The sequence below is a fragment of the Solanum lycopersicum genome, chromosome 8 (genome assembly GCF_036512215.1).
Source record: "Solanum lycopersicum chromosome 8, SLM_r2.1".
Lineage (NCBI taxonomy): Eukaryota > Viridiplantae > Streptophyta > Magnoliopsida > Solanales > Solanaceae > Solanum > Solanum lycopersicum.
The window spans coordinates 2,007,698-2,032,999 of record NC_090807.1 but is presented as its reverse complement, the minus strand read 5'-3'; the positions used below and the strand labels follow the sequence as shown (position 1 = coordinate 2,032,999).

The 25,302-nt window shown below is 35.2% G+C and overlaps 4 protein-coding genes across 5 annotated transcripts; 3 read left to right on the top strand and 1 right to left on the bottom strand.

Moving 5' to 3' along the window:
• Positions 1 to 1,054: 1,054 nt before the first annotated feature.
• LOC101247238 (mediator of RNA polymerase II transcription subunit 30) lies at positions 1,055 to 4,226 on the top strand. Its single transcript, XM_004244461.5, has 4 exons — positions 1,055 to 1,576; positions 2,918 to 3,016; positions 3,578 to 3,712; positions 3,794 to 4,226. The coding sequence occupies exons 1-3, from the start codon at positions 1,178 to 1,180 to the stop codon at positions 3,674 to 3,676; spliced, it is 597 nt and encodes a 198-aa protein (XP_004244509.1). The 5' UTR covers positions 1,055 to 1,177; the 3' UTR covers positions 3,677 to 3,712; positions 3,794 to 4,226.
• Positions 4,227 to 4,599: 373 nt separating this feature from the next.
• On the bottom strand, positions 4,600 to 7,349 carry LOC101246944 (conserved oligomeric Golgi complex subunit 2). Its single transcript, XM_004244460.5, has one exon. The coding sequence runs from the start codon at positions 7,074 to 7,076 to the stop codon at positions 4,848 to 4,850; it is 2,229 nt and encodes a 742-aa protein (XP_004244508.1). The 5' UTR covers positions 7,077 to 7,349; the 3' UTR covers positions 4,600 to 4,847.
• A 1,113-nt stretch (positions 7,350 to 8,462) lies between these two features.
• LOC101246647 (uncharacterized) lies at positions 8,463 to 14,575 on the top strand. The gene is made up of 6 exons (XM_004244459.5): positions 8,463 to 8,670; positions 8,847 to 8,903; positions 11,337 to 11,490; positions 11,704 to 11,801; positions 11,937 to 12,002; positions 14,098 to 14,575. Exons 1-6 carry the CDS (start codon positions 8,542 to 8,544, stop codon positions 14,128 to 14,130), a joined length of 537 nt encoding a protein of 178 aa, XP_004244507.1. The 5' UTR covers positions 8,463 to 8,541; the 3' UTR covers positions 14,131 to 14,575.
• Positions 14,576 to 16,353: 1,778 nt separating this feature from the next.
• On the top strand, positions 16,354 to 25,230 carry LOC101246362 (probable monogalactosyldiacylglycerol synthase, chloroplastic). Of its 2 annotated transcripts, none has more exons than XM_069287687.1 (9): positions 16,354 to 16,380; positions 16,575 to 17,209; positions 17,533 to 17,705; positions 20,339 to 20,500; positions 20,576 to 20,717; positions 21,812 to 22,036; positions 22,625 to 22,687; positions 22,812 to 22,886; positions 24,858 to 25,230. In XM_069287687.1, exons 2-9 carry the CDS (start codon positions 16,685 to 16,687, stop codon positions 25,089 to 25,091), a joined length of 1,599 nt encoding a protein of 532 aa, XP_069143788.1. In that variant the 5' UTR covers positions 16,354 to 16,380; positions 16,575 to 16,684; the 3' UTR covers positions 25,092 to 25,230. The 2 variants fall into 2 exon arrangements, with proteins under 2 accessions (XP_069143788.1, XP_069143787.1); XM_069287686.1 differs by having other exon boundaries at positions 16,354 to 16,490.
• Positions 25,231 to 25,302: the final 72 nt, after the last annotated feature.

Genomic DNA, 25,302 nt, shown 5'->3' with positions numbered 1-25,302 from the left:
TTTTTATAAAATAAATTTATTTGAATTTTAAAATCTGAAAAGTGTCTTATAAAATGAAATAGAAAGAATATTATATATATATAATATTTTAATTTCTATTATTAAAATGCACAATAAGACTAATTATCGATTCGAATGGTGTTGTCTTTTTTTAATTAGGTATTAATGGCACGTTGAATAAAAAAAAAGGAATCTTTGATTTGTTTCTTTCAAAATCTCAAATGGAAGTTTTTAAACATTTCTTCTTTCGCTTTTTAATTTTAATTGGAATCACACTTTTTTTAGTTTGCATCTATTTGCGATACATAGACTCTCTCTCATTCACTTTACGTCTTTTTCACTCGTCTTTTTTTCTATAAGTTTATATTTTAAAGTGTATATAGTAGTATATTACATGCATCTAGGTCTATATGACTTGACATCTAGTATGAAATTACTAATTAGAAGACGATGCGTAACTTTTCAAAATTATGAAAAAAAAACTACGTAGTAAATATGATAGGAATGTTTATGTAATCTGGTAATTTTTCTGCAACGTTAAACACAGATATTTGTGCACTTCTTTCCCCCATTGAATTTCGGGGAACTTATATACACGTACTATAATTAAAAAAATATTTACCATTTATAGCAATAATAAAAAAAAATTACTTAATCAGTTTTAATTTATTTATAATACAAGTTTTATACATATTATAAATAACAATTTAATATTACATATAATACAAATTTTAACGATGGATAATACGTTTTTCACACATTTTAATACATTTATAATAGAATGTGTCAAATTTAGTAAACAAACTTAATATATTTCAAAAAACAACTTATAATTCACGTACATTGCATACATAATTCACTTTTAATTCATATTGCAGATTTTACATAATATTGCTATAAATGACAATAAATAAAAAGTATCGCTAAAATCAGTAATTATTTATTAAAATGTATTAATTTATATAATTTTTCCTTGAATTTTGACCCAAGTAACTTGATTTTGGGCTTGATCCAGTAATACATAGCTCCTTACCCGGCCCAAAAAGTACACGCCACGCATAAAACGACGTCATTTTATGCTTAAATTAATTCTCCTTACAACTTCTCGCACCGCCGATCGCCACCACTACCGCCGCCGTCGATCTAGGGTTTTGACAAGCCGGTGACATTACCCGGTATGGAGGATAAAGGCACAATTACAAGCCCTAAAACCATACAAGAACTAGCAGTAGAAGGGCAAAAGCATTTAGAAGATACAATAGAAGCAGCACATCAAATTCTCTCCGCCATGAACGATGAACTCTGTAATCCATCACTTTGGTCCACTCTAAATACAGCTGCTGCTTCTTCTGCGGTGGCGGTGGCCGGTGGAGGAGTTGGTGCTAGTGGTGTTTTGAGTAATGGACAGCAGCACCATACAAACGGCGACATTTCGTCTGATACTTCTTCGTCTTCTTCTGCTTCAGCTCAGCATTTGGATATTGGTGGTGGTGCTCTTGATGAATCTCGTCTGCGTTATAAGTCCTCTATTGCTTCCTTGCGTTCTGTTCTTACTGCAATTTCTAATTCCCAAAAGGTAATTTTACGTATAAAAATGCAATTTTTTAAAACATTTTTGTAATTGTGTGATATCTGTAATTTAAGATAGTGATCTCAGGAAAAGTTAGTTTGATGTAATCATGAATCAACAATGGCTTGATCATAAACTAGTTCGGTTCAGCTATATGAATGAATCACTTCTAGTGAAGTCCATTAAACAGAAAATGTGTAAAAGACTGGGGCTTTGTTCAATGCCAAAGGTAGTTCAACGTGACCGCAAAGATTTGGATCCAACGTAGATAACCTCTAGTTTTAGAGGTTCCAAAGGTTAAAACTATTTGATACTGGAGTGAAGTGGTTCCATATGGATATGGAGGATTCGTATACTTCCACCACCAACCAGCTTGTGTTGAGCCATAGGTGGTGTTGGTGTTCTGTTAGATGGTAGTTTTGATTGGGAATGAAACTCAAATAGATATTCTAGAAATGTAGTTCCTTCGGAGTACTGTAGGAGAGAAAAACATTATCCAGTTTGAGCAGAAAAAAAAAGACATTATCTAGCGATAAAGGTAAATTCAGTGTGAAAAGTGTTTGGTGATTGATCTTAATCACAAAACAAGGGGTTAAACAGTTTTGGTGATTGATATGGGAAAGACATCATGTGGTTATATACTAGCACAATTTGCCCTTACCAATATGAGCAACATTTGCACATGGCAATTGTATATTTTGATGTTCTAGACATGGGGATAATATTTCTTCACTATGAATATAATATTCAGTCGTTTGATCATCCCTCGTCATCAGTTGATGAAGCTCAACTGTGCTGCTTACTCTTTTTCTGATTTGTCTTATATTCTTCTGGGTTTGTGGGTGGCTGTTGGGGGCTGGGGATGGGGGAAGATATTTAACTATGTTTTCGAGGTTGTTCTTGTTTCTGCTGTTTAAACGCACATGAGGTATAAGTGTTTATACCAAGATAAACTACTGCGTGTTATCCTTTTCAAGAAAGAATTAGCACTATAATCACATCTCAAGTCCTTGGTGTTGGTGTATGGATTGCCTTAACATTTGTGCATTGGAGAGAATCTGGTTAAGCAGTAAGAATTTTGTTTGTCAGTATGAACAAATAAATCACTGATGTTGAGTGCATTTTTGTTGCTCAACATATGTCCGACTACACATTAAATGAGTTCTTTTAGTAACTTCTTTCTTAAGAGTTGTGCAAGTATTTGCTCCGTTTTAACTGGAAGTTGTCAAACTCTCCTTTCTGTTGTCTCAATTCTCATGATTAACAAGTTATATTTTCTTGTACATTTTGGAAAGTTGTTAACTTATTGTATGATACTTCACACTCATTACTGGCTTTGTTAGCTAGGCAAAAGCATTGGAAGCTGCTTCTGCTAGTGGTTCACTATCTGCAGCAGATCAAGCGGAAATTGAGCAGCTGGAAGACCGGGCCTCTTCATTAAAGAAGGTATTGATAACATATCAAATTTTGACATATTAGAATTTCCTTGGATTTTTGTTGGTTTTTGGGATGCATGATGGGTGGGTTTGGTGAAGCAAATGTGTGTGCCAATATTTGAACCTTGACTGATGTCTTCCTTGATCCATTGAGTAATTTCTTATCCATTAAAACAATATTGAGGTATACTACATGTTACATTTTCATTCCGGACACATGACAAAATGTCTTACTGTACAAACTTTCTCAAGTCTCGATATTTGTCACAACCTCAAATCAGAACAATATGATTTTGTGATAACATATGAAAACTTGGTTTCAACATCCTCTGCTTGTTGTACATACTGTATTATTATTAATTTTATTCCTATTGCGTTAAAATTAGTCAAATCCTGTTTCATTTGCTTTATGTCTCCCCCTAGTGGCAATAAGAAGTCCTCAAGTGAAGGTAGAGTTTTATCGTACTTGAGTGCATGCCTAATAGTTTTCTATTATCTTACGGTAGTGAAAAATCAAGTTGCTATTGTGATCAAGATTTAAAGCATATTCTATTGTTCTTACAAATTGCAGGAGCTTGTAGACAAGAACAAGCATCTCAAACTTCTGATTGACCAGCTTCGAGATCTTCTTGCTGACCTATGTACATGGCAGAGTCCCTGTTCTACATGACTCTGCTGCTATAACTTCAACCATACAATTAAATCGGTGAGGTGTTAGAGATGTCAAAAGAGCAACGTATTCAATCTTAAGAAACTGTTTTATTTTTTTTTCACTTCTTTTGTACAGAAGTTACTGCTAGATTCAAAAAATTGGTCATCGCCGGACACCTGCTATATGCTGCTCGCGGTGCGTTGTTTATGTTGAGCTGAGAATGTGTAGAATATGTAATCTGTTAAGAGTGGGAAGACTGAAGAGGGAAAAGAGAAACCTTTTGATCTTAACTAATTATGCTAAATTTGTTTTGTTGTACACTATAATTGTCTAGTTGCAGCTAATTGTGCCTTGGTTTGCTCTGTTGATGAGCTTTCTGTTGAAGAAGCCCATGAAATTGTTTAGGAGCATTACAAATCTATCATAGAGCTTTTTGTTCAGGAGGCCTCAAAAACGAAAAATAATGTTAAGAGACCTTATGAATACATTGTATTACAGATGTTTATTATACTGTTTTTGGGGATTAGTTTGAAATCAAATAGACAAGTTGCAAGTAGCTTCTTGAGAATCCCTGCAGTGCTATTTCTAATAATTTGCACAGTTTTAGACAAGATGATCCCATGATAGTGTTTACACATCACAGCGCTAGCAAAATCAGCAATGACACTGGATCACTCTATTGATAAAACTTCAAGATCGAATTAGCACAGCTGATAAACAAGACAAAAAAACTCAACTCTGTTCAATATATTGCAGACCACAACAAAGCATAGGAAAAATGTTCTAATCATTAGACTAATGAAATGGAAGATACTTTGAAGACAGATTCAAAACAACTCAGAAAATCAAGTATGCCTTACAACTTTCTGTTTTGGTGTGAAGAACACTATATAGAACACTAGTGCTACCATGTTAGCTGTTAATCTATGCTGATCAAAGGGTAAATAAAGTGTGTTCTTTTATTTCGAATTAAGATAGCAGTCACTCTATGTATGTATGACTTTTGGGAAAATCCCCCTTACAATAATCAGATATCCACCACAATCAGTATCCATATCAGGAGATCTCAGAAATCAATGGCAGCTTTGTTACATCGAAATGATAATATAAAACAGAGGGGAAAAACAATAAGAAAAGAATGAGATATTGATACAAAATGAAGTAGATATATAAAATAACCAAGTCTAAACTAGAAGCTTATTGTGTTTTTTCTCTCGGCAGGGGCAACACACTGCCATAATGATTGATAAGGTGGAATACTAGCTGCATCCACCCCAAGTAATGAAAGGCTTCGGGCATATTCCTGAATATCAAGAAATAGTTGCATGCAGATCTTGTCAGTTTCAGACAAATTGTGATCCGAGACATCTGAGCTTGCTCCAGCTCGCCTTTGAGCACCCAAACGTAGTTTTTGAAGAGAAGATTCCGTTCTTCTACTCATATTCACAAGTTCTGACGTTAAATCATAGTAACGTTGAGTTATTTCCAAAGCAGCACCTTGCAAGAGCTCATTCCTTGTCTCATTATTCAGACAAGTTGCAGCCCTTTCTCCCTCCAAAAACTCCTTCAATGGACGCAATACTCCAGAGACGTATGGAGAATGCCTGACTGGGAGAGGCTTGTTAGTCATCCTGTAGGTAGCAGTTATCCCTTTCAACTGCCTCAAGTCCTCTACACATTTCTCAACTATTGTCTCAATTATTGCACTCATCACAATTGGTAAAAGACCCTTCAGGGACTTCCCACCTTGTAAAATACTCTGGTTTACAAAATCACAAACTTCAGCAGGGCATGACTTGAGCAACTCAAGTATGTGTTCAAGGTAATCACCACACACTTCCTCCCCCAAACGGTTCAAATCGTGAATTATGTATACTAAGTCGTCAGGGACTGCAGAAATAGCCCATTCAAATCCTGGGTTTGAGCCCACATTACCAGCTTTACGAGCAGCCAATCCGGCAGATAACCAGCTTGAGAATCTGGACATAAGTTGCAAAGACAAACGCAAGAACCTGTCTGAGCAAGATAGGACAAGAACATCATCTCTCCAGCAAGATCTTAAGCACTCTAAAAGAGAAATACTCTGCTTCAAAATCAAGTCTTGAGGCTTCCTCTGGTCAGAGGCCACCGGGACGAGACCAGCAACACTAAGTGCTGAATCAAGAGCCCCAGCTATCTCTTGGAACCTCAATGAGAAATAGACACCCACATTCCATTGCTTCATAAACTCAATATATGCAGCTTCGGACCGAAACTTCACTACTTCAGATCGCGAGGGACAGTAACCTTCTAAATGTGCCAGGAAATTCAAGCTTGCTTTGTAATTTTTTAGAAACACAGTAGGCCTTCCGGGAGAGAACACCACTGGTTTTCCTTTCTGGATAGCGTAGTGAACCTCTTTAAGGATAGAATTCGCAAGGAAGCTAGAAACATGTAGACCCGAATTCTCAATAGAGGATATATCCAATAGAAACTTACAATCATCCTCTATATATTTCTTGATCTTAACATAATCCTCCTCAAGTTCATTTCCAGATGATCCACCAACGACTCCAGACGGATTTTGCGGGATAACTTTTTGGATCAAAGGTCCCACTATAGTCGATCGAAAAGTTTCCTCAGCATTCTTGGTATTATCAATAGCAGCATACGCACGCAAGCAGTTATATATAGCATTTGCATCCCTATATTCAAGTCCATCTACAAGACAATGTCCTAAGCTTGTATCTAATAAAGAACTAGCATTTTGTATTCTCTTCTCCATATTCTCAATAAAAGGCATATTTTGTGCATGAGAAATATAAAACTTTAGCCTATTCATTTCACTAGCAATTCTCTCTAGTAACATACTTTGAGTTTCCCTCAAATTAGATCCACTCTCAACATAATCAGTTTGTCCACTTGGTAACTCCTTAATCAATTTTTCAACTTTAGAAACAACATGAAAAGTATCAAGCAAAAGTTCAAGAACTTCCCTGGCTTCTACAGCATCAGCTCTTTGTTTAAGCCTGTTTTGTAAAGCAGCAAGAGACCCTTCAACAGCATTACGAAAACCATCAATTTTCTCCCTGATCTCAAACAACGGAGCCCTCATACGCACAACAGCAGCATCAACATCAGTAAGCTTCGTACTAAGGCTAACAAAATCAGCATAATCTCTATTGATGAGATCCACAAGGTCACGCTGTAGCGACGTGAAGTGAGAACGGAGCTCTGAACGGAGAGTTTCAAGGGGAACAAAGGTGCGTAAATCGGAGATATATGATTCTGGATCGAAATCTTGAGATTGGAACAATGTGGGGTTTAGCCATTGTGGTGGATTTGGGTCAGTTGGGTCTCCGAACAGGTCTGTGGCGGAGCGTGGTGGCGCGTGAGTCGATTGTGGTGAAGGGGGTGGTAGAGATTGAAGATCTTGCATCTGGGTATTCGCTAAATTCGATCAAATTGCTCTGAATTTTGAGGAAATGCAGAGAGTAATCAAGATCTGGAAGTGAAAGAAATGCAAAATTTTCTATTGAAACTCTTCACTCTGTGTTTACTTAGTAGAGAAGAATTGAAAATGAACAAAATAGTGCTTAATGTATGAGATTTGGTTGCATTTGGTCCTTTAACTTGTGTATAAATATGAGAGATTTTCGAATATGTATAATCTCGTTTCGAAATTACACCGATTATGTTGTTTTGATTAATTTAGTTCTATGTCGTGTTAGCAAGGCTAGTAGTTTGTTTTCTTACCAGGAAAAAGAAAAGGTAGAAGTACTTCCCTAGACTATGATTCGTATTCCGTATACGCACTTTAGCTAACATAAGGTCATATTACATCTGAACTCGTTTTTTTGTAATTCTGTATATTTTTCTGTTATGTGCCTTTCGAATATCTCCCACGCGTCTCGATTGCGTGGAGTTATGAAGTGTGTCACATAAGCCTAAAGGTGTACAATATTATTTATGAAATGAGATCGTGGGGTAATATAACTTGGTTATGTAAGACGTGACGTGTCTCTAAAAATTCGATCATAGTTATTGGATACTTGTGCCTTCTCTTCTTCCTAATATAATATGATGAGTTTTTCAATATTTTTCTCCAAATATAATCTAATTAGCTCAATTGAAAATATTTTAGATTTTCTTTTATGTTTCATGGAATATAATTTCTCCAAATTTTGTTTGTGTGTATCGAAAGTATTTTAAAGATTCTTTCAAAGTGAGGAGTAGAAATTTTGATGTGAATTGTAATTCGCATGGAACGAATACTAGGATATATTATTTTGTAACTTATTAGCTTATGCGAAATACACGTGTTGTTGAGAGTCTCTAATTATTTCAACAATAATTATTTTAAAATTAAATATACTTTAAATATATATATAAACAAAAGTGAAGACTTGTGGGTTATCAATTAAGTAATTGATAGCAATAAGAAATTCAACTCATAATTACTTATAAGAAATTTGAGTAATCTTTTCCCATATTAGTGAACCACTAAATATAAAATTTAAATTTATCACTTATAATATCAATAAATCAATTATCAGTTATAATTCTATTCTTATGAATAACATTATATAGTTATAACTACGATATAATTTATAAAAATATTATACTTATTACAATAATACGATAATATATAGCATAATATATATTAAGAAACAATACGTAATAGCCCTCCGAACAAAGGACAAGTGCAACTAACTTTTTCCCAAAAAATCAACTTCAATCCCCATAACTTTTTTCAATTACACTTTGCCCCTCTTATTTCTTACCCTTATGACATTCTCCACCCTATAAAACCAACAGAAGACACCCAAAGGCCAAAACTCCTAAATTTCATCAATCAACGAAACAGAGTGTGTGTGTTGTGGTGTATGAAGTGAAAAATCGCCATGGATAAAGGTAAAGCAGTGATGGGTATGGGGCGTAGATGGGCAGTAGACTTCACAGATAATTCGACTTCTTCTCCCTCTCGTGACATCCCTGATCCACTTGGATTCACTCGAGCTTCTCAAGATCAGGTTTTTTTTATTTGTTTTACCCAAAATTATACACGATTAGTTGATTTAGAGCTTGTGGGTTTGTAGTGGGTGCAGTTTATTGTATATATATGTGCTTAATTTTTGTGTTTTAGATCGGCTGCTGGATTCATGTTTCACTTGAGTTTAATAGCTGTGATGTTTATGTCTTTTGTTAGGATGATTCAACTTTGAGCCGTGAAAAGAAGAACGCTGAAGCCAATTGGAAGTCCCAGGTAAAAAAGTTGATTTTTTTCTTGTTCGTTTGTATTTTTTGTTTTACAATGATTTGCTCCATAATTTGTGGTGGCTGGATTCACCTCTAGGGCAGTGAGAGCCAGTGCACCCATTTGGCGCATATATGTATACTCCCCTCCTTTTCAATTTGTTAGTCTTAAAGGGCATTTTGATCTTAGTCGCGGACTCTCCACTTCTGATGCCGCACCTGTCTTGGATTCTCCAAAGATACAGTACTTTTGGCGAATTTGGCGATTCGGACACACACCTGTTGGCATTTTTGAAGAGTCGGAGCAACATTTTTTGATGTATTCTACAGTTTTTAGTTTTACACCAGAAGATTCAGAAGTCTTCTTTACTTCCTTAGACTCTGTGTTTAGTTAAAACCATGCAAACAAATTGAAAATGAGTAGTTGATTTTTTTAAAGATTTTTTTGTTCTAAAGTGGCAGCCTTTGTTGCAAAGGACTTGTGAGTACGCTGATGATCTGTGATATATCTTTGTTAGTGGTACCAATCTAGGAGAATTATGTTGTGATTGCTTGTCTTTTTGTATAGCTTTATGTGCAAATTCTACTAATTTGTTACTAGATTGTCGACTTGTTTTAAAGGAAACATGGAGCCTTCAAAGGAAATGTTTGTTCGTCATTTATTCCATTCTAAGTACTTTGATTAATAATTTTCTAGTATATGAAAAGGCTTTTTGGAGTAAGATTCTTTGCTTGCTTCTTCCGGCTAGCTCAGCGGATGAGTGGCCGTGGCTACCCCACCATGCCCGACCCTTTATCTTACTGTAAGAAGAGGAGGAGGAGAGAATGCAAAAGTATGTCATACAATAGATAACCTTAAGCAGTTTGGCAACCCTCTTTGATTGATTAACAGTAGTGAACTGTCATTAGACGGTTTTAAGTTCCATAGATTGACTATCAATGTGATAAATAGTCAAACATGATGAATCACAGCTAGTATGCCATTGCTGCTTTAATGATTGATTGCATTCATGTATTAACTTTTGATTTGAGTGTGTACTATAGTATTATCCTTGCCTATCGCCATGCACCAAGTTGACTGTTTGAAATATCTGCCGCTGGCCGCTGCTCTGTGTGTGCGTGTGTCCAATTCAAGAACAGGAAAAGGCTTTGGTATCTTCTTACAATCGTATGATTTTTTAATATAAAGTTGAAGAGTGATGGAATTGGGATCTGCTACTCTGGCATTGTAAGTGAACTGATAAAGGCATAAAGCATGGTAACAACTCAGAGGATGCTTCAAAGCTCGTTTGTTGTGCCACAAATTGGTTTCAGGGAATTATAGTGTGTAAATCACATTAAATTGCTCACACTAAAGAATAATTTCTGAGGAATTTATGTTGTGAAAAAGCGAGTGAGAATCAGTTTAGTTGCTTTCGTTACCCTGAGATTATTCCTTTCCTCTCTCTCTCTGTTCTTTTTTTTTAATCAGTAGAAACTCTTGCTTAGCCTTAAGAATTCAAAACTTAGATGGGAAAAAGGATTTGAACTTGTCGACTTTTTCACATGCATTAGCGTAGTGTTGGTTGTTTAGGGAAAAGCTACGTATTATTATATGAGATAACATGCAGAAGTTCGCTACTTTCGACAAAGATTTTAGGGAAGTTCAGTGGAAATAGATTAATACTTGATAAACAATGTATTTATGATGACCTGGAACTCTATAATGACGTAAAGGAAAAGGGAGAAGCTAGTTCATATTTTTGTAAGTTCCCTGTACAAATTTTAGCACCATAAGGAAAATTAAAGCAATTTACAGAATCAGAATTACACACTACACAATTGTGATGAGTTTTTCACTGGAGAATTAACCAAGAAATAGGCACATCTTTTTGAAAATTGGTGTGTAGCACCACAACCATACTTCCATTTTAGCCATAATTTATTGCTTTCACAGTGCGACCAAACTCCTTGGTAGGCCTCAAAGATAACAAACACCCTCTCCAGCCCAGATTGAAAGCAGAGACCTCACGCTATTTTGGGCAGTAACATTTTGATAACTTATGAAGATGTGGGCTCTAATGTGAAGATCCTTTGGAAATTTCCCGAAAAGAATATCTTTCCTAGACTGTTGTTCTGCTTTTATGATTTCTCGACTGTCTCAAAATGTAATAGATTAACCTTTTCAAGTTCTCCAACAGTTATATAGTCAAAATTCCCTTTATTATGAGTTGATTACTTCTCAACTCTTGTTTACAACTATTAGAAGGTGATTAGGTTTACTGTACATGTTTAGATTTATAGCATAGGTATTAGGATATTCAAGATTAATTATGTACTCATTCTGCATTCTATTTAGGAAATATTTAGTATTACATGGACCCTAAACACTAATATTAGGAGCTATTCCTTTGCTTCACTTTTCACAACAATCATGTACTTAATTTGATACTTGTTGGAACAGAAAGCGTGGGAAGTGGCACAAGCACCTTTCAAGAATTTGATGATGATGGGCTTCATGATGTGGATGGCTGGAAGCACAGTTCATTTGTTTAGCATTGGTATTACAGTTTCAGCTCTGTGGCAGCCTGTAAGTGCTCTTCAAGGAGTTGGGAAAGGTCAGTATCATATCAGAACCTATTGAATTAATTGCTTCATTGTACATGTGTAGTTTTATACTCTGACTAGAGATCGATTTTTTGCTGAAATTTGTCTCAAATTCAGGGAATTTCATACTGTTTGTACTTGTGCTGAATTAAGCCATGACTTGATTTGGCTGCTCCATTTATTTCCTTTTACTTATTTCTTCTTTTGTTTCCTTTCTGGGGCAGTTTTTGAGCCTTACAAGGACAGCAAAGTGGATCTTCTTGGGCCAAAATTAGTATTTATTGCGCTCAATCTAGTGGGTTTAGGACTGGGCGTCTGGAAGGTAGATATTCATCTGTTTCACACATGTTATTCAGCATCAGCTTCACTGAAGATATTTATCTCTTTCACACATGTTATTTGACATCAGTTTCTATGATAAGTGGTTTGCTAACATGGAACTACGTATACTTTGCAGCTTAACACTTTGGGTCTTCTTCCAACTCATGCGTCAGATTGGGTTTCATCCTTGCCACCTGCCCAGGTTAGATTTTTAGAATTAGTTGTATATCAGCTCCTTTTCACATATATGAATTGAGGCTTGGAAGTCTTAGGCTGTCGATACGGTTTAAAATATGTTTCCGAAATAGATATTGGCATATTCTAGTCTAATATGGGTACATGAGCTTGAACAATTCTACTTTCCCACCCAGTCATTGCCATCGAGCTCCTAGAATGTGGAACTGATGTGGTCCATGAAATAATGAAAATCCAAAGAAAGATTGTGTTTTCTGTTATGTTTCAGAAAGAGATGTGACATATTCTTGTCTAATATGGGTAAATCAGGCTGATCAGTTCTACTTTTCTACCCTGTCATTGTCAGTCATCCTGCTCCTTGCTTATGGAAATGGAAATTATGTGGTCCATATAATAATGTAAATCCAAATGAAGTTTTTGCTTGAAAGGTTATATAATTTTATTATTTATGGGAGGAAACACTTTCGTATACCAGTGGTAAATCAAAAGGCATAGAACTTGCTGATAAAAAGGATTCTCCTTGAAAAACATCGAATTTTCTATTCAAATTGAAACCTCACTGTAAAATAAATAGGGGATAAGAGATCCTCTACTGTACAAAATCTTTTTGTCCTTCAAAAGTTTATTTCACATTCTCTACACAATACACATGAGTTCTCTTGGAGCAACATCCCACACTCTTCGTCTTATCCTCCGGTTTCTTAATGTTGAGCTGAAAAATCCGCCCTTCACAATATGTGGAATCAACAATTGTAGCCCAAATCATTTCCAGATTCCCTGCGTAAGCGAAATGCTATCTGATAATGCAAGTGGAGGTAGTCCGTGCTCACCGCAACACCTAAACAATACACCAATCTGGCATTTGTAGTTCTCCTTGTTCTCAAGTTTTCAGCAGTCAAACTCACCTGTTTTTCTTCTGATCACATTGACATCCTGATAATCCAAATTTATTTATGTAATGTCTCTAATCAAGAGCTTATTGTAGTAGGACTTTTCAGAAAGCAGCCCACTATTTCCCACTTACTACTTCCAAGAATTTTGATTGTCATGCGAAGAACTCTGCTTATAAGAAATTCATTTAGAATTTAGAATTTTGTTACGTCCCAGCTCGGAGGTTCTTCTAAACCTTAATTACAGTGAACTTTCCCTTCTTGTAACATCTGAACTCTTTCTGACAAGATTATGCATATGTTTTGACACATGAATACCAGTGCATTATTTATGTACTACCTGTGCCCCTTACCTGACTCTGCACACTTCCCCTAACCTGAAAGTGATGTTACCTTCCCATCCGTTCAAAATTCTATAGATCCAACTATGAGATCCCTCCATAGAGTGTGCTCCTCTATCCTTCTTATAGCCATTTCTTGGATACGGCCTTGTTAAGCAACTGGAATATCTTTCACTCAAGGTGATCCAAACTCTTTTGAGTTTTAACCGTCTCTCAATTGACCAATGAAACTTCCTTGTCCCATCATAAAAAGTTCCTTTTGTACTCTATTCACTTATCTGTTGCCTGTGACACTGGCCGGCACTTGTTACAAAGACATTAAGTATGTGGGTAGATGGTTTAGAGGAAAGAGTTGCACATGACTTCCAAGGCAAAGACTCAAACTCTCAAAAAAACTGGTCTGACTGATTAATGTATGTATTATCCATATCCACATACAATTCTGCTCAGCATTTGATTCCACTTAGATAAAATCTTTTAATTCGTCCCATGTAATCTTTAACCAGTACATCTCTTCTACTCCATTTTCATGAGATTTAGGTGGATCTAAATGAATTCGAATAAGAAATAGAATTTTAGAGAAGAGGAATAAATGATACAAATAAACCATGTTTGCAATTTCTCAGTAATCCATATCTGTTTCTCACTTTCTCCTAAAAATTAATTTTGCATCTTCCGGTGTTTTCATTAAGTTGGCATGATTGAGAACTACTTTTATATCTTATTGAGTTTTCCTTTGCACATATTTGTCCTTTTATTCTGTTGTATTCCCTACTTTTATGCTGATTTTAATCTTTATTACTGTTCTATCTATCATGCGATTTCCGAGTACTTTTCCTTTTCATAACGTTTTGGAGTCTTTGAAATGCAGGAGGTTGAGTATTCTGGTGGAGGTTTCTTCTGAATTAAACAAGACAGAAGATCTTGAATTTAGTCGAGATAGAAATTACACTTCTTGAAGCAGTAGTTTTGACAATATTTTCTTGATGCAATTGAGGATAAAACACGAGATACTTATCGTTCATTTCTCTCGCGATATCTATCATTATTGCCTCACAAACTGCATGATGATCACTTCCCTATCTTGCTTTATCCTCTCAAGAACCTATGTTTTCTTGCAACAGCCATGATGCTCTTTTGGAGTAATGTCTTCTATGGGACCACCTTTTGTGTCATATTGCTATGAATACTTTTATCTATGATAGTTGACATTGCAAGCATTTCCACATCAGTTCCAAATTGTGTGTATTTATTTCATTGACTGTTAGCATCTTCAATATAATGGGCAGACCACTATATACTGTACTTTTAACAACTCTATAACTTAAACAAGATCAACATGTTGTTCATTTTTGTTGTTGTTTTTGTTTTCACGCAGAATCCTTCTACCTAGTACTTTCTTCTAAAAGATTTTTATTCAACATCTACTTATTTTTTTATTTCATATAATATGACGATGATCAAAATTTTTAATCCGCAAAGGTAGGGGTAGGTCTGATTACATTGCGTAAAAAGACAGTTGATTTAGATAATATATCGTCTTTCATAAAGTTATTATCGTGCGATTTCACGCGAAACAAGCTTTTTTTAGAAATGCAAGTCAAAGTCTTCGTTTAAGATTGCATTCAATTGGCCTAACATTGTTCAATTTTCAATATATCAGTTTTGTTATTGGGAACCCTTTTTAATTTATATAATATGATGTGACTAATTAAATTGAAATTATTTTTTATTTGGTGTTGAGATTGATGTATTAAAAACAATGTGTTACTGTATTTCTAAAAAAAAGATTGTTTATAAAAAGTACTCTTCATATTCTATAATGTCATATATACTTTCTTTACAAAGGTTTATAGTTCATTCTTAAAAATGAAAAACAAAAAAAGAAAATTGAATTCACATTTTTAAGTTATAAGGAGGGTCGAGAACCATAATATCTCATGTTTAAATTACAGCAAAAACGAATATACTAATATTTTTTTAGTCGATATAATAGAATTGCCAGAGTTTTTATATTGATGTAAGATAACATTGTTTCTATGCAAAAGTTAGTCAGTAAATACATGACATAATACATAAATATAACTCTTAACTTGACGTCGGTTGATAACTATATTCTTAACTTTGGATGTGCACAAGCACTTAAACTTGTATAAAATTGAACAAGTAGACACACGTGTCCTACATGGCATGATACACGTAAGACTTCACGTAATTTCCATACAGGGTACCATGTACGATGAATGTGTTAATTTTATTCAATTTTATACAAGTTTAAGTGTCTACTTGTGCACATCTAAAATTAAGGATCATAATTGCCAACTGATGCTAAATTCTTTCGTAAATAGATAATTAATCATCTACTTCTCATGTCATCGAGAGCTCGAAACATTAAAAATATCCAGAAAGGAATTTCGGGAACCGGCCTTGTTGAACACGTGTAACACATTTACTATTGTTTTTTCCCAATGGATACTCAATTGGTCAATGTGGTAAACTTCACCGACCAATCCTATTTGTGTTCTCTTTCAATAAAATGTCAGTCAACTTAATTCTTTTTCACAATAAACTAAAAAATTTGGATAATTTGGTTGGTGGTTAAAACAATAAATAAATTCATAAACTAAAATCAATATGGTTACTATTATATTTGATATATAATTGCTTTATATAAAATTCGAAAATATATTAAATATGAGGATGTTTTGATGATTAATTTGCAATATCACATAACTAAGTTTTATACAAGGTATAAAATTAATTTATACATTCTATAATTTTAATTTATGTGATTTTTTTCTCTTTTTAATTTTATCTCAAAAAAATAATATCTTTTTTATATTTAGTGCCCTTTTATTTTTCCTTTTTTAATAAGATAAAATTTTATAACTTATTTATAAATCATAAAAAAAAATTATTTTTCTTAAACTCGTGTCAAATCAAATATTTTTATATAAATTTAATGAAATAAATATTATATTATATAAAACAAAAGAAATTGACTTCGGTCTAACTAATCCCTTTGTAAATTTTTTTATTTCATATTTGATATTCGATATCAAACCCGACTATTTGAAATTCAATAAGCAATAAATAAACCCCTTTATATAACTCCAGTTAGCAGCCAGCAAAACTAGCCTTCAATTTTTGTTGTGTGAGTATTTCAAAAAAAAAAAAAAACTTAAAAATTCCTCAGCATATTACATTCTTTGTTCCCCTAAATCCTCTCTTTGTGGCTCTCCAGCCTCCTTCAAAACACACACAGTACCTTTCATATTACTTGTTTTTTTTTTTTTATTAGTGACACTTTGTTCTCTCTGTGTATGCTAATGTTTTCTTGTTATGTAGGATTGTTGATGCCCCAGAAGAAAAAGATTCAATCTTTATGTTATATGGAAGGACCCTTTTGGATTTTAAATTGATTTTGAACTTCTTTTTACAACCCCAGAAGAGTAAGAATGATGCAGCATTCTTCTGTGACTCAAGAATCTGCTAACCCTTTTGGTTTTGTATCTCAAAAAGCCCCCTTTGTATTCAATTATTCAAATAGTAACTCTAATTTAGATGCATGTTCAAGTTTGCTGTCTAATTACTTGTATTTTGATTCTAGGGGAAAGAATGATTTTTTGAATTGCATCAATAAGCCAAAGGCTGTATCTTTATTGAGTTTGACTGTTAGTAGTAGGAGTGCTTCATCAAGAATTAGTGAAGTACTTTTTCAGTTTAACAAGGCTATTAGATTCCATTGTGAGAAAATCCCTCTTGGGTTTGCCTCAGTTGGTGGAGGGGTTCATTGTGGGGAGAGCAATGGGGTTAGAGAAGAGGGGAGTGTACTGGAGAATGAGGGGATACCCGTCAATGGTGTCGAATCAGAACCTTCAAAAAAGGTTCTTATTTTGATGAGTGATACTGGTGGTGGTCACAGAGCATCTGCTGAAGCTATTAGGGCAGCATTCAATGAAGAATATGGAGATAAATATCAGGTCAGTTTTGATGGACTCCTATTGACTTATCATGTAATAAGCTTAGATGATTTACGATTTAGAGTCATCGGGTTCGGAGTGAGTACAATCAGTTTTACGTTTGTGTGTGTGTGTGTGTATATATATATATATATATATATATATATATATATATATATATATATATGTATATATTGTCTGAACTGAAAGCACTGGATTTGGTTGAACTTGCTGCGAGGGCTATGCTAATAAGTTGTGGAATTATGTGTGTTTTATGTGATGAAGAATGAGAGATACGAGTATGTCTGATTTTGTTATATCCATTTAAAGAGGGTGTATTGCAGGTGTTTATTACTGATTTGTGGACAGAACATACACCCTGGCCTTTCAATCAATTGCCACGGAGTTACAACTTCTTAGTGAAACATGGCTCTCTGTGGAGAATGACATATTATGCTACTGCTCCTCGTTTAGTTCATCAAACTAATTTTGCTGCTACATCTACATTTATAGCTCGGTAAGAATGACTTCTTTGATTATGTAAATCCCTTAATCTGTTAGCTTCAATGATATCCTCAACATGACTAAGATTGAATGTTTGATTGATGAAACTGTTGGTAAATCTCACAACAAATATGCAGTCCTTTCTTCATCATTATGGTGCAGTGTTTGTTTTGCAAGATATTGTATATTTCGATAGAGTAAGGTTCTTTTTTCTTTTATCATAAAAAAGAATCTGTTATTTATTTGGTTGTGATAGTTACTGTAGGACATTTGTTGTTAAGAGAATTTGGTAATACTCTTCTTTTAACAATATTGGTTAAGTCTATTCTGCAATCTGCATCCCTATTCTAAATGTGCTGAGATCTAGATGTGCTTTATATCACTATCAAGCTTTATGTGTTTGCTTTCTGCACCCTTTTTTAATAGCAATAGCATTTGACTGAATCAAGAAGCGTGAACTTGAACAGAGTTACATATGCACGTGTGGCTTTAGCAAATTTGTTATATCAAGTAGCTACTTATCATTCAATGACAAGCCACCTCCTATAGTTTTATTTGAAGGACCATTCCCAGGAGTTCATCCTTAATTCTTCATCTTCTGTCATTGTTAAGTGATAAGGTGTTCACCTTTTGTTTTGGTTTCTGCAATTTATGGCGATTGATTATATTTTTAGAAAGAACAATGTGAAGTAAGGTATGGAGTATTTTACTTTCAAAGTTGGATCTTTCACCCCAATCAGAAGCCATATTCTTTTAAAAAAAAGGATACACACATAATCTATTGAATTCCAACTTAGACCTCCTTCTACTGTTAACTACAGTGTGCCTACTTGGTGCTTTTTCACTGTTAAAGTCAAAGGTCCATTAATGGCAAGGTGGGAGACTTGAAAAAATATTTTGTATCAAGCTAGTTGGTGGGTAGAATTAGGCCTAACGTCCTTTTTTCGAAGTATCAAAGCCAGACTCACTTTCTTTCTTGATATATTATCGCACTCCAGATGTCTAGCCCTAGACGTGCATGGGATGTTACTTATTTCATGTTGGTTGAGGGAATGAGGAGTTATCTCCTTATATGTCTTTTCCTTAATGTTGCTTGAACACTTCAATAATGTCGCTAGGTGCATGTCTGATCCAGATCAAAGGTAGAGTATTTTTTGAGGATCTGAAACGTGTGTGGAAACATTTTTGGAGAGTTCTATACGTGTGCGGCAGCATTTTTGAAGCGATTTTGTAAGGCTATCTGCTAAATGGTCATTTAATTCGAACATAAGGGTGTGACATCGTGGTCAATGAAGTGGGTAAAAAGCTCAAAAACTAAGGTTTAAATTCCAGCAAAGACAAAAAATACTAGGTGACTCCTTTCCATCTGTCTAAGATTTTGTGGGTAGAGTTTTTAGTACATATGCCGGTTGGAGGTAGCAGGTACCTTGTGGAATAGGTAAAGTGCGTGCATGTTAGTCTGAATACCACTGGCACCATTATAAGAAAAGATTATGGAGGTTCTAGTGGACCATGTCTACCCTAGAGATATGGATAGAAGGCCATGCAACTTTAGTTAGCTATTGGAGGTACAGTATCATAGTAGTCAAGCTCGAGGCCATACACCACCTCCATTGTGCTTTGGACTCTGGAGGGGACATGGATGCCCGCCTATAATCGGCCCAAGTGGCTGAGCTTATGTCATAATAGTTAAGGCCATATATCTTTATTAACAAATAGTTATAGCCATTTATTTGAGAGTGCCATTTGACCACCAGCTTAGTTTTAAGATGATGAACTTTCTCATCTTGAATTGGCTTACCTTGACTATATTAACACTCAAAAAAAATTGATTTTAGTTTTTTTCTGTGATAAAGAAACTATCTTCCAAATGTCATTACCACGTTGAGTAGTTATTTCATTGACAATAACTTTGCTCAATCAAGACGAGTCATTGCTTTTTTCATAGTAATACCTATTGGGACGACGGATAAATTTGTAAAGAATATGTTATTAAGGAGATAAATAGGTGAATCTGTATTTTTGTAAAATGTGTGCTTCATTAATGTTAGGCTTTTGCTTCTCACCCCTAGAGTCTTGTGATTTTTCATCTGTCTAAATGACCTGTATATAATCCTCTTGACAGTTGACACAATAGAAATTACTTCTTATGTGTGACTCAATTCGTATGGTGCAGTTTTTTTGGTCAGTAATCTGTGTGGTATGATATATTTGCTATGTCATCTTTGATTCTGTATTTTTCTTTTCTAATTGCATTGATATGTGTTACTTGGGCCGAGGGTCTCCAGGAAACCACCTTTCTATCTCCACAAGGTAGGGGTAAGGTCTGGGTACACTCTATCCTCCCCAGAGCCCACCTGTTGGATTATAATGCATATGTTATTGTTGTTATAATTTGCATGTTACCATACAATCAGTTTTCTACTTAGTTTCTCCTACTTCTCAGTTAATCGTTTATTTTGGTACTTCTCTTAATATCATGTTTCTTATGATATTCTGTTGAATTTTTTCCTTCCATGCCTCTAGTATAAACATGGACTGGTTCAACGTCTATATACATATCTACCCAGCTGTAACTGGCTAATTTTGATTTTCCCTTGTAGCAGCTTCAGTTATATAATAAGCCTTCTCTCCTACTTTGTGCAGTGAGGTTGCTAAAGGTTTAATGAAATATCAGCCTGATATTATTATCAGTGTTCATCCTCTAATGCAGCATGTGCCTCTTCGCATTTTGAGGTCCAAAGGTCTCTTGAAGAAAATCATATTTACCACTGTTGTAACAGATTTAAGCACTTGCCATCCTACATGGTATATTTTATAGTTATTCAACCATTCTGTTATTTTGATTCTTGTACTAATATTGCCTTGCAATTTCATATTTAGGTTTCACAAACTTGTTACGAGGTGCTACTGTCCATCAGAAGAGGTAGCAAAACGAGCATTGAAGGCTGGTCTCAATTCATCTCAAATAAAAGTTTATGGGCTTCCTGTACGACCGTCATTTGTGAAGCCAGTTCCTCCCAAGGTAGGTGTAATTCCTCTACTTCCTCTTGCCCAGGGTGCATGGAAATAGGCAGCTCTGCAATCTTACTTATGTATCTTATGCATTGTTTTTTTTTTATGTTTTATTGAGCACTATGCATAGGTGTTTATTTGCATTAAGAATAATTAATCCCATCCACTTCCTAATCCAATCTATTCTTTCATGTTTCGGTGTTTTTTTTCAGTATTTTGTTAATTGTAGTGAGTGTAGGAGTGTGAATGGAACAGTGCCATCTCATAGGTGAACTTTAAGATGCCAAGAGGCAATATTGACACTATAGAGTGTGTAGATATATCCAGCGTATAACTGAGAATATTCGTCCAGATTATGAGTGAGATTATTTAGGCTGCAAATATTTGTTCCTTTTGATATGGTAACACCATCCCCTCCCCCATTATGCACTGCCCAAACAGTGGTCATTTATCACTTTGCTGCATTGGTTACTCGAACCTCCAACCTCTTGTTTCCACTATGCTATTGTTCAGTTGTCTTTAAATACTTCTTCTGCCATTTTTCTCTACAAGATATACTATACAGGATAGAGGAATGAGAGAACCGATTGCAGCATTCTATTGCATGAGGCGTATTCTTTTTGAGAAGACAAAGATTATATTAAACCAGCACCAAGAAATGCTGCAAAAGTATGTACATTCAGTTGCCAAATCCAGAACTTCAGAGTATCCCTATCCTATTCTTGTAGGGCATAAGATCAAAAAATGATTCAGCATCATTTTCATATGCTTCTTTACACTGGAATAAAAATAGTGAAATACAAGTCATTTTGATCTTTTATATGGACCTTCCTTTCTTCAAAATATCTTGAGTTCCTGTGTCTAAATTGTCCACCAGATGCATGCAGGAATGGTATCCTACCGTTCTGTTTGGCTTTTGGTCATGCTGGATCTGTTCCAGCTGCTCAGTGGTTCACAGGGATTGTTAAGCATCACACAGCTGCTTAATATTGCATGAGTCTATATTGAAATGCGATATGAATAAGCAGCTAGAGATATCATCACATCTTTGCACCATCTCCCACATGATCAGTGCTTTTTAGACTGTTTTCTATCCAATTCTAGGTTGAACTTAGGAAGGAACTTGGAATGGAGGATCATCTCCCAACAGTACTACTGATGGGTGGTGGAGAAGGAATGGGCCCAATAGAGGCTACTGCTCGAGCACTTGGAGATGCATTGTATGATGAAACTATAGGGGAGCCAATTGGTCAGGTCCTAATAATATGCGGGCGCAATAAGAAGCTTTTCAACAGATTGACTTCAGTGCAGTGGAAAGTTCCTGTTCAGGTATTCGTCACTGTAACTTTGCCAGCCTTGTGTTTTCACATTAATCTGTTTGTATTATCTGAAATTGTTGAGTTTCTCTTAAGAAACACTTAATTGTGAAGCCTTTTTTTGTCTTTCTGTTTCATGTTGATTGGTCTGGTAAGCTTGGTATCCCATAGTCACCATTTTATTGTTGATATCAGACCTCCATCTTTGCACGATTTCCGTTTACACCTTTCTCATTTGACTGGTGTACTAAGATTACCATGTATCATAAACTTTTACGATTATATTTTTAGATCATTTGTATGCCATCAGTATCAAGTTTTACTCAAATAATAAGTCAGTGCTCACAGACGAGCTGGTTATAGATACTTAAAGACACGAAGCCCGGTAATCGTCCATTTACATTTTAACTTTGGGTTTATTGACAATTTTCATACTTAAGCACTGTGGTTTTCCTTTTCATCTACTTAGAGCAACATTTTCCTATATCTGAGCGACTGACTTATAACACCAAATTGCCAATGTATGTAGTATATCTTAGACTAAAGATTTACATGTTCAAACATTTATGCGTCTCCTTAGGGTATCTATGTCATGTTTCAGGTAAAGGGGTTTGTCACTAAAATGGAGGAATGCATGGGTGCTTGTGATTGCATTATTACTAAGGTTTGTCGCTTTCTTTCAAGCTGTTTTCACTAAAACAAACTGAAAAAAGAGGATGAGATCCCCACCCACCTCAAAGTCAAAAAAGAAAAAAGAAGGCTACTCTGATTATTCTGGTTGTCTGTAGGCTGGTCCGGGGACTATTGCGGAAGCCATGATTCGTGGACTGCCTATAATTCTTAATGGTTACATTGCTGGTCAGGTATATTGAGTATTCAATATTTTTGGTTCTTTTTCTTGGAGTTCCTTTTATTCGCCTTGCGCTTAATCGGAATAACTTTTTAAAAGTAACCATCCTATCACTTGTGTCATCCATGGGAGAAAAACAGCTCATTTGAAAAAATAAAAAAAATCTGCTTCTTATGTGTAGTTTACTTCAGATTACTGATTCAATAAGGCTTTGATCTAAAATTTATGCCGGGGAGTAAAAGTTCAGCAAATTGAAACAATGACAAATTTTGGATTTTTTCCCCTTTGTTTCAATCAAATCTTGAGCAAGTTTCTTGGAAGGCAATAAATTCGGTGAAGTTGGAATTGTCGTTTTCAATCTTTTCCATTAATTTTGAGAGGATGGTCTATCGGAAACAATTTCTTTTCCCGCAAAGTTAGGGTAGTTAATTCACTTTAAAATACCCCCCCCCCCCCAAGGGTGAGGGGGTCTTCATAGGTTAATATTCATAATAGTCAAGAAATCCTCTCCCTCAAAATATTACTAACTTAAACAAATGAAGTGGTTAATGGAATAAAATTCAAACACTAAATATTATCAACATTGAAGATTTCCATAGGAATTGTTATTTCATGACAATACGATCTCAGAAAATACTATAAAATAACAATCTTTATTTATTTTTTGATCGGAGTTCCAAACACTTCTGTGATATCTTCAACTTTCAGAAAAGTTGTTGACTTCATCTTGGTATCATCAACTTGTTTTTTTCCATCTACATGTCTAGTCTGTCTCTGCAGTCGGAGGAAATTTTGAAACCAGTCCAAGCTCGGTATTTAGGTCACCAGACTGGTTTCTTTATAGACTGGTTATCCAGATTTTGCTTTACCATGTTTCCGTGTGAAATGAGCCGGCTGTGTTTATATCTCTATCTAGATTAAGCCACTAAGGTCGTTCCCTTTGCAAGTTCAGTTTTTCTCCATCTAAGGAACTAATATCGTATGAAGCATCTTAAGAAATAAGCTAACTAAATAAGGCCAAGGGCTCTTAACTGAAAGCTTAAAATGGTAACAAAGTACTCGAATTACCCTGAAGTAAAGATCAAAGCATCATCCGCCTTCCAGAATGCTGACATATATGGGACGGTTGTAGTTGAAGGGTTTGCCTCAATGGTATCTGGTGTATGGGCTGCTAGTTTTAGAAAGTCCGGATTTGAATTAGGCTGAAAACATGGTTAAGGTGATTCTCAATGGTGAAGAAATCTAGTATGGATATGAATCATGATTTTAATGTTTGAGGAGACAGAAGACAGATATATAACAAATTGATTTTACAGAAAACTGCGTAGACTTTCAAAGATGAGATGTGACAGAAGTATTACCACTACTAAGAGTCTGTTAAATATGTAAGAGCTTACTGCATGAATAACCATGATTCGTCTCTTCTATATGGTGGACCATCTTTGATGAGGTAGAGCTTTAAGAGGATTACAAGTTCTCTTCTTAACTAAACTACTTTGGAAGATTAGTTACAAATTACAATTGTTTTTGTTCTTACTCGATAGTCAGTACTTCCTGTATTGAGAGTATAATGAACTATCTACATCCTTGGTACGTTGTGTTGTCTTCACCTTTGACTTCCTCATTTCCGAGAGTGTTTTCTAAATGCACCATTTAAGTTCCAAAGTTGCACTTCAGTTGTTCCATGTCATTCTTTCCTGATTGCAGATGGAATAGATATGTTCGCCTGTGTTCTCTCTCTTCTTCTTCCCATTTCCTGGCTGGTGGGGTTGAGGAAGGGGAGGGGGGGGGGGGGAACCTGTTCAAACTCTTGATCATCGTCGAAGCAGAATATAAGTTTACTACAACCAAACACAAAACGACTAAAGTTCCAATATCCTTCGTTCATTTCTGTTGTCAATGCAGAGATAGTTTCTGTTATGCATATAACTTTGGAGTCTTTTAACCTCTAAATTCTTATCCTTGTATGTTTGATCTACAACAGGAAGCTGGAAATGTGCCATATGTTATCGAGAATGGATTCGGGAAATACTCAAAGTCACCTAAAAAGATAGCCAGTATAGTCGCGCAGTGGTTTGGTCCCAAACAAGATGAACTCAGAATCATGTCCCAAAATGCTCTAAGGCTATCAAGGCCAGATGCTGTATTTAAGATAGTACATGACATGCATGAATTGGTCAGACGGAAAAATTTTGTACCACAGTATTGTCCTGCTTAAATTACTTGCATCAGTTAGCTGGTGGAAGATAGCAGACACCCAGTGAAATACTCGGTGTTTGCAAGCTAGCTCAGACACCATCATTAAACGGAGCAATTATTACTATTATTATTATTTCAACTCAATTTTTTGGCTTGAATTCTTAGTAGAATGTACCATTATCCCGAGAAACATTCATTCAGAGTAAACACCTTGGGTTTAAAAGTGAAAC